The 9,976-nt window shown below is 35.9% G+C and overlaps 1 protein-coding gene across 1 annotated transcript; it reads right to left on the bottom strand.

Moving 5' to 3' along the window:
- Window positions 1–5,293: 5,293 nt before the first annotated feature.
- LOC130736998 (WAT1-related protein At4g08290-like) lies at window positions 5,294–8,946 on the bottom strand. The gene is made up of 7 exons (XM_057588773.1): window positions 8,661–8,946; window positions 8,474–8,536; window positions 8,229–8,345; window positions 7,148–7,391; window positions 6,427–6,588; window positions 5,890–6,041; window positions 5,294–5,779 (listed from the first exon to the last, which is right to left on the bottom strand). The coding sequence occupies exons 1-7, from the start codon at window positions 8,843–8,845 to the stop codon at window positions 5,545–5,547; spliced, it is 1,158 nt and encodes a 385-aa protein (XP_057444756.1). The 5' UTR covers window positions 8,846–8,946; the 3' UTR covers window positions 5,294–5,544.
- Window positions 8,947–9,976: the final 1,030 nt, after the last annotated feature.

The following is a 9,976-nucleotide window of genomic DNA, read 5'->3' as shown; positions in this document are numbered from 1 at the left end:
GCGAGCCCCCTCATCATAATAGGGGACTCGTCCAAGAAGCAACATGATCCATAAAGACACTACGAGGAGGTGTGATCGAGGACCACTCTTAGGTGATTGGTAGATGGCGATCTGTCCCTGAGGGGGGAGGGATTGAGACGATCGGTTTTAAGACACACTGCGTCTTCATGCTTCATACTCGATGTCTTGTGGACTGGGCGAGCATCCTCGTCAAAATAAGGGACCCACCCAATAAGCAACTTGATCCATAAAGATGCTACGAGGAGCGAAGGCGTGACGTGAGTGGCGATCATTACATGGCGAGTGACCCCATTACTTGGGCGTGTGACCCCGTCACCTAGCGAGCGAGTCTCTATCTGGCAAGTTATCTCACATATGGCGAGCCACCACGATTCCTTCATCTTATGGGCGATGCCACACCATCTATGTATTTCTCACGCCACAATGACAGTTCATGTATTCTTTACGCTATGTTGGTGATCTATGCAATTTATAGGCTTCGGCGAAGCGACCTTTGTTGTCAAGTTATGTTTGTATGAGCATTTTAGCACTAAGGCCTAAATTCATGTATCTACGTTTTCACTCCAACCCCTATAAATGGGAGATGAACCTCTTGTAATCTCCATGCTCATCTATATCCTAGAGCTGCTAGGTCTTAAGGATCTCCTACCTCTGTTAGGGTCTGATTTAGTCTGCTCACTATGTTTCTATGAATATTAGCGAACCAAGCTGACTTGTAAATAAAGTTGGTGCCCAAAGAGGCTGATATGTTTTTCAGTCAAATTTGGGCCAGTGTTTTCTTTTTCTTTTTTGGTCAATAGTCGGTGTTTTCTTAGGAATAGAAAGTGTTTGTTTTTAAAGGAAAACGGGCTTTGGCCCAGTTATTCTTTTGATATAAAGATGTTAATTTTTTTTCTTTCAGAAAGGAGATATTTGGGCTGGGCTGCATATGCTGCATATTTTTTAGGGTTCTTCTGGTCTAGGGTTTAGCTTTTTGTCAAAAAGGGAATAATTTAGTTTAAAGTTTTATTTTGAAAGTTTAAAGTTATAAATATATTAGTAAATGTATTATATTTTCATGGTATGTGGTCTTTAATATTATTAATAATTTTTTCGTGTAATTTTTATTTTATATTTCTCTAGTTTTTTTTGACAAGAATTAAATTGGAATAGGGGTTAATGTGCATTTTTTTTATTTCTTTAGTATTATTTTGTTCTTTATGCTCATTATCTTGCTAAAATAAGTCCAAAGTAGTCTTGTATCGGGAAATATAATTGGACTCTCAAATATAATCCTTTCAAAAATAAAGTAAAATAAAAATGTGTTTTGGGTTATTTTGGTTTTACCCTCTAATTTATCTGATTAAGGCACGAGAGGTGCACTGTGATGCCCTTATTAATCCCTTCAAACTAAAACCAACGATAATACTGATTTAATATTTTAGAACTACGTAGTCTTGATTTATCTTTTTAGCGATAATTAATAACGTGGAAAACACCCTAAAAAAATAACAAGTCAAGCAAGTATAATTCTCCACTAATAAGTTAGTCCAATAATAAAAACTTTCTTTAAGTTCACTTTCAAAGCAAAGTTTTCTCAACTCAATTAAGTTATATAATTAAAAACTAGGCTAAAAAGCATTTTTGGCCCCTGATGTTTTAAGTTTGTGCAAATTCTGCCCCTATCTATTTTTGTCGATGTTTCTACCCCTCATGTTTTCAAACAGTGCACCGTCTACCCCTCCGTCAGGGGTAGACAATGCACTGTTTGAAAACATGAGGGGTATACGATGCACTGTTTGAAAACATGAGGGGTAGAAACATCGACAAAAATAGAGTAGGGGCAGAATTTGCACAAACTTGAAACATCAGGGGCCAAAAGTGCTTTTTAGCCTAAAAACTAAGTAGTTACTTTGATTTTACATCGTGAATGTGAATACGTTGAACAAAGAACAAAGACTTATGATAATATACACCTCTCCACCTATTTTCCACCTTAATTTCTATCTATTTCTCTCTTCTTTATCAATCAAATCAACTATCACATCTTTATTTTATCTCTCATTTCTTCCTATATATCTCCTCTTCCACCTCTCCACACCTCAAAGATGAGGTGTGAAGATATAATTATTCAAGAATAAATGAACGAATTTGTCCGACAAGAATAATAAAAAGTTAACATTTTTCCCTTCATAAACCAACACACATAAATAATAAAAAAAACATGATTATTAGTTTCTATATGAGGCAAAAGGCTTAATCCTCAAATTAGTCCCTGTCTTTGTCTCGTCGTCTGATCTAAGTCCCTCATCGGAAAAATTTGTGCAAAAGGTCCTCATCAATGGAAAACGTTTGGAGCAAGTCCTCACCGGAGGACGGAGCTCCGACGAGCTTGCTGAGTGGCAGTGAATGCTGATGTGGCTTTATCCACGTCATTTTTAATTAATTTTAAATAACATATTTAATTATTAAATTAAATTAATTAAAATTATTAATTACAAAATCCTTAATTTCTAATTTCATAAATATTAATCCTAAGTAAACACACACAAAAAAAACAAAATTAATGAGTTCATCAATGTTCTTCCCTTCATGATCTCCAACCCAGGAAAAAATCTTCCTCAACTAAACTTGAACCCAGAAAAACAAATCATCTTCCTCACATTCTTCATGTTCTTGAACCAACAACTAGCCTCAGAAACATGAAAATCAAGATCAACCCCTCCCCAAACTCCAAAAATTTACCCACAAATTAACCTTATTCCAAAACAACATCCAACCCACAAAATAAAACCCCAAAATCCAGAAAATCAGAAACATATGAACTACCCAGAAAAATTTAAATGTCTTCAACGAAACAGATCAAAGCAACCATTATGTCTGAATTCTTAACAAACCATGAAAATGACTGTAATATAGAGACAGGTTTGAAACAAAAACAAAACTTATAGAGCCTAAATAAGAAATCTAAGTTGAGAATCCTAATAGCTCCATTAGCGACAACAATTTACTCTTCTTCGGGTGGAAGTGTGGCGGTGTCTCTTGGGCTTCTTGATGCCGTTCTTGTGTGCCTTGGAGATAACAATCATGGACGCTGATTCCTCTTCGAATTCTTGCCTCTCTTCTTCCTCGACGCGCTACCAATCCCTTCTTCAATCTCGACCAGGTTCACCTCTCAATTACACAAAAATTCCCCTTTTTCGTTCTCCTTCTCATTCTTTCCTTAAAAAGCTGCTGAATTGAGTGTTCCGAATTTCAATTGAGCTACAAGAAGTGATCTTTCATCAGATTATTCATCGCTCATTTTCGATCTCCTATCCAGCACCAACCCCACCCCCAATTTCAACCCAGAATTTCTAGAGAACAACACCCAAAACACCAAAATCAAATAACCCTAATCCCCAATTTACAAACAACCAAAACCTCAGGAACAAATCGATGCCACCGTTTCCACCGTCCAGGAACAGATTGAAGCCCTCCCTCAAGCTTTCTCGTCGCCGTCCACAGAGTCTATCACCACGACCATCGTGCTTCCATCAGTTAAGAAGAAGAAGAAAGAAGGGAACAAAACAAGAAGAACCCAGAGCCAACGACGAGCAAGGAAAAACCCAGATCGACAACCAACAAGCCATAACCACCACTCAAGCCCAAACTGAAGCAAGACCCAGTCGCATCCGAACCCAGATCACGCCAGATCGAGCCAGATCAAGACCAAGCGAACACGAATCGAACCATGGCTTTCTTTCGAGCTTTTAAGGTTGCCATGGGGGTGGTTCCTGCCTCCATGGTTTGGCCGGCGGTGGTGAAGGCTTTGGTTTGGTGTACAAAGAGAGAGAGAGGTTGATGGGTTCAAGAAGAAGGAAAAGAAAGGGTAGGTTCTGGAAAGATGAAAGAAGAAGATGGATTTAATTTTTCTAATTAATTTAGGGTTAGATTTGTTAATTAATTTTATTTTGTTAATTAAATTTAAATTTCTGATGTGGTATTTTTTTATTTTTTTAAAAATCCATGTAAGCCTCATTAACACAATCAGCAGACCATATCATCACTCGCCGGAGCTCCGCCCTCCGGTGAGGACTTGCTCCAAACGTTTTGCATTGATGAGGACCTTTTGCACAAATTTTTCCGATGAGGGACTTAGATCAGACGGCAAGACAAAGACAAGGACTAATTTGAGGATTAAGCCTGAGGCAAAATGTATGTTTTCAATATTTTAAAAAATTGCATAATTAACTTAAAGGTATTAGTTAGGACAGATGTATTGGGGAGGTTGTAGGATTAATTTTTCCACTCTTGGAAGTGGGATTTGTAAAAAGACCGAGGATGATAATGTTAGGCAAACACTTGGGCAAGTCGTACTATGGATGAAATGGTGAATATCAATCTTGAAGAATTTGAAAGAAAAGTTTGTGATGTACGTGGTAGTATCTCCATAACCCACCACCCCCTTACCACCCTAATTCATCCCATATTCTAATTCATCCCACTAGTGAGCTCGCTACCATAAATATTCCACTACCTCCATACTGATTCACCGTTTAATTTTCAAAATCAGCATGCCAAATTTTCCTATCTTGACCCAAACATCCCAAACCCAACGTTTGCTTAGCATGTATAACTTTTTGGAAATTGCAGGTCCTATGGATCCTTCACCCCTGGAGAAGGTAAAGTTGTAACTTGTAAGATTTCTTCTCTATGGCTTTACTCATCATTGAATTATAGATTGAAAAACTTGCTCTCAAGTGTGGGCTCATGGTGAAGCAACCACTCATGGGGAGGAGTTGATGCATCTGTCACCCCTCACCATCATAAGACTATTCATGATAAAAGAGCAATATATCCTTTTTGAGTTGCTAGCAGCAAAAGACATATGAACTTAGTGGTCTTACTAGCTAATTGATGGGGGATTGGCATTACCACATGTTCTATTATGTTATATATCTTAGGTTGTGAGGATTTTGAACTTAGTATATTCTCACTGATGTTATTTTCATTACCAAATGTTTAGCATTTTCATTCACATTTAGTAAATTCTCTTACTAAATTTTATGCATGTGTCATGAATTTATCTCCGCTTTGTGTGCGGAATACAACTGGGTGGAAGTATCTGTTAAATTTTGTTAATTTTTTTCGTGTTTTGAATGGATAAACTCTTAATGACGGTGTTAACATACATCTAATCAGTCTATTTGGTTGTTTCGTGGCTAATCCTGTATTTCTTATTAATTTTCAACACCATGTAGATTCTTATGGTGGATATTGAATTATTGATGATTCCACTTGTATTAGAATCTTTGAAACCACACAAATGGAATACTTTTAATTATTTCCTTTGATCAAAACCCTCTAATTAACTAATTGAATACTAACAAGACAAAAACAAGAGCAAATCTCAACTGAACAACAATGATGCAGCTCATAGTGACCACTAATCAGATGATGAATTCAATCGTCATGCCACTCTCCCCCATTCAATTTCACAAATAACATATTCATGCATGACAGGGACCTCACTTTGGTGTCACTATTTGTACGGACACCATGTTAATTTCGCTGACATCCTGTTTTTGACACTCTGGACTCCTCATCATTCTTTACATCACAAAATTGAGTTTCATTATCGTCACTATCTTTTCTTGGTGCTGTGACTGGTAGCTTCTGTTGCTCGTGCTTTGAGTTCTCCATTGCAGGGCACGGTGGGTTGCGAGTTTTGTATTCTTTAGATTTTCCCCACACAACAAAGTAAAGGCCAAGAACCACCACTATTGCTCCTATAACACTGTTACATGCATCATAGTATAAATTAATTCACCAAATTCTTAATAAAAAAAAGAACAATAATTAAGATTCGAAATTTATAGAATCATAGCATTTGCTAGTGGCTAGTACCTTCCAAGGTAGAGTTGCTCAGAGAGGACGATGGAAGCCAAGGCCGTGACGATGATCATACGCAGAGGATTAAAAGCAGTCACAATAACTGGACCCATGGTTTTTATGACAGTGCCTTGTATGTAATATTGAACTCCTGATGTAACTATGCCCTGCACAAAAATTATTAATAGAAGGAAAAGAGTAAGATTTCAATGAAACTTGAGAAATCAGAAAAATTGCGGTACTATGCAACAAATTAGATGGGATCAACTTTGAAGATATTTTAGTACATAGTTAGAAAATAGAGATATATTTTCATTTATGTAAGTGTAATGCAGGGGTATAGAGTATAGACTATAGAGGTAAAGGGTTAGATATCAGTTTATCACTTTGATCAGGCTAAAATAACTTGCAGCGTATTTCCAAATCCTTCTGAAACCATTTTAGAGCCAGATTGTATTCTTAGGAAAAAATTATGTTTGAATTTGAGAATTGATTCTGAGAAAAAATAAACTGATTGAAACATGTTATTAATCTGGTTCCGTAAGCACTTACCGCATAAGCTGGCGCCAAGAGACGAATATCCCAACCGAGGGACCAGGCTTGAGTATGGTGTCGTTCCGCGAAAAAGGCTACTACAGAGCTTTGGATTGCACCTACAAAGCACACCCAGGTGGCCAGGGACATCTCTGCTGGGTACTTTCTCAATGTAATGGCCTGCAAAACCACCAACTTACATTTACATTTTATCCTATGCTTTGAATTTAATTATTAGTAAGTGGATAAGTGGAACTATTAGAGCATCTCCAATGCAAGGTTCTTAATTCTTATTTTGGAGTTAAGAACTAAGAACTAAGAACTTTACCATTGGAGTGCTGACATGGACTCCTTAGTTCTTAAAAATAAGAACTCAGTTCTTATATAAGGAATTTTGCTTTTTCAGTTCTTAGCTTAAAATATTAATTATTTCTCTCTCATCCAAATTACTTTATTACTTTATGAGTTTTGTTTTATTACTTTATGAAAATAAAAAGTATAAATAAAGTAGTTGGTGAGACTAAATAAATAGTGGTAAGAACTAAGAACTAAAAACTAAAAGAACTCATAGTTGGAGTAAAATTGCTTGAGAGTTGTTTAAACACATGTGGCAACACGGACCCACATTAATAGTGCTAAGAACTAATAAATAAGAACTAGCATTGGAGATGCTATTATATGTATCAAGAGAATTGACAATTTTGAAAATTTTAATCAATGTGAAACCAAAATTAATTACCTGCAATATGTAAAATGCAGAAAAGCCTGCACAACCAATGAGGAGGAAGCACGTGCCTATGATCCAGTGGTTGGTGGTGGCGTCGTTGACATTCTGAGGCTGACTAGCGTGGAAAGTTGATGATCTCACAACACTAACTATGGGACCTTTGTAAAGTGCCATGAGCAAGGTTCCTCCGAATGTTACTGCTGTGCCTATCATTTTGGCTTGGCATGCTACTTCCTTGATCTTCATGTGCTCCATTCTGCTCAATGAAATAAAATGTGTCAATATAGTACGTTTTATTATATGATTCTTCTCATATAATTATGTAGTTAAGATTTGTACACTTGAATTTTAAATACGTATAGTACTCAGCTTTTTTCTGTCAATACTTTGCTTCTGAACTCTTTCCTTACTAATTCAATATACTTAATATATAATTCCATTCATTCTAGTTTGTTAGTTTTATTAATTATATATGACTATATTTGACTTGTGAATTTTAGAAATAGAAAGGGGTAACTTAAACATTAAAAGGAAGCTGCAGGCTTTATATTGCTAATTAAGGCGGATGGTATGCCTCTTGGTTAAGCTTTTGGATAAATTATTGTTTAATAGGGTATGGAAGTGCAACTAAGCGGTTTAGAGTTCGATCAGTGTTGCTCACAATTCTTAAACAAACAAAATTTAAATGTCAGCACAAGATGGTGAACCTCTGTATTGTCCACGCTTTAAGCCCAAACGTGCAAATCTAAATGAGCTTTTGAGTGAGGATGTGTGTTAAAAATAATAATATAAAATTATTTATGTAACTCTTATTCAACAATTTATGGAACCCTTTTTTTATTTAATTTCTTGCAATTAACTCTAGCAATGTTTAAATCCACCTGAACAAATAGTGGACCGATACACTAAAACAATATGAAATTTTGTGATTGATGTTAATTTATCCAAAATAGTTTTCTGCTCTGTATTTTGATTTGCATCCTGTTTGGTTTAAGTAAGACATTGTATCCATATTGGCATGCTGTACTTCTTTGTTTATTTGTGGTCAGTGAAGCTGCTAAGGATTAAAATATTACATTGATTATTTACTTACTTCAGCACAACAGCCATGACAAAAGTAATGGAGGGTGCGGCATTCATGACGGCAGACAGGAATGATGCGGACGTTAATTTCATCCCCAAGAGGGCGAAACATTGATCAAGTATTATTCTGTCATCAACACACAACATACTGTTAATTAAATTATTGTAATAAACTAATAATAGTAACTACACTAACAAAGTGGCAACTGAATTTCATATATGTAAGTGCAAATAGAAGTGCAAGATCATCATTACTCGAAAAAAGCTAGTGCCATAATCTCTGCAAATACCCTAACACTCATCTTGGGCCTTATTTTCCTGCAAATTAAAACACTTTTTGAATTAGCACAGCTCAATTTACTTGATAAATATATATGTGTAAATAGATAACTAGATATGATATATTCATGGTTAATTGATGTTTATGATGAAGTGAAGAGACCTTTCTAGAACAAATGCGAAGGGAGAGAGCGTTATGGCGGCGATGGCATTACGGTAGACGATGAAGACGTAATGGCTCATACCCTTCTTCATAGCATCCATGGCGAAAATGAACATGCCAGCAGAACCAAATTGGACCGCCAGCAATAACAAATATGGCTTTGCATTTCTCAGCCACGCACCCATCTTCTTAATTAGTCGATCACACTCTTATGGGTGGGTGCGTGACGAGGGGAATTGCTTAATTATTCTTGATTTTGTTTATCTGCAATCCAATGTGAAAGCAACGAGCAGGGTGTCTAAGTATTTATACCCAGCAGCCAGCAAGTCAATGAATTTATCTATAAATATATAGTAGATAAAGTTTTTTTTTTAAGAAGGTATATCAGCATCGGCACTTTTAAGACTGATCTCCTCGAGGCTTAAGTACGTAAGTATGTCTACCAGCATTAATGATGGTTATAAGGTTAAAACCCCAAGTAAGCAATGGATTGCTTATTAGGAGGCCTAACTCAACCCAAAAACTAGTTCAAGAGTTGCGGTTTGCACTACCCTTATAAAGCTTATCTTGGCTCTATCTCTAGCCAATGTGCGACTTCTAACATTGCTGACTAACAGTCCAAGACGTGCAGGTGATCAGATTCAGTTATATATGTATGACTTCAATATGTCATCTATATTATATAAAATTTGTCATTTAACTTAATATGAGTGGCCAGTCATTGATGTTGTACTCATCAAGAGTTTCGTTTATCCATATTTTCATCCAAATAAGTAATTTTGCTGATCGCTTAGCTCGATATCCTTTTTTTTTTATAGCAAAGAATGATTGTACTAAGCATAATTGAAAAAAGGATGGAACAGGAAAGCAACAATAGCACAAATTTACAATAAGAGAAGGGATAAAATTATATATATGTACAATGGCTCGTATTATATTGATTGAAGGCCTTAACAAGGAATTGTCTATTTAGGGAAGCAAGACAGAAGCATATATGAATGAATTTATAGTAATATTACTAGAGTAGAGAAACAGAAACATGAAATAAGGTATCATGTTCTGGATTAAAGTAATGAGAAATAAAAATAGATAATAGGCTTAATTGCACTTTTGGTCCCCCAACTTTGGCCTTCCTGCGAAAATCGTCCTCAAACTTTAAAATTAGCAAAAAAATGTCCCTAATGTTTACACCCGGTTGCAAATTTGGTTTTCCGTCCAATTCCATCAAAAAACTAACGGAATATTCCTCAAAAAATTAATTAAAAAATTTAGTCTCTGAGACATTCATCATCTTCATATTAAAAATCCAGAAATTC

This window comes from Lotus japonicus, chromosome 1 (genome assembly GCF_012489685.1).
Source record: "Lotus japonicus ecotype B-129 chromosome 1, LjGifu_v1.2".
In the NCBI taxonomy this organism is placed as follows: domain Eukaryota; kingdom Viridiplantae; phylum Streptophyta; class Magnoliopsida; order Fabales; family Fabaceae; genus Lotus; species Lotus japonicus.
Note: the sequence above shows the minus strand (reverse complement) of the source record. Positions and strands in the feature narration are given on the sequence as shown.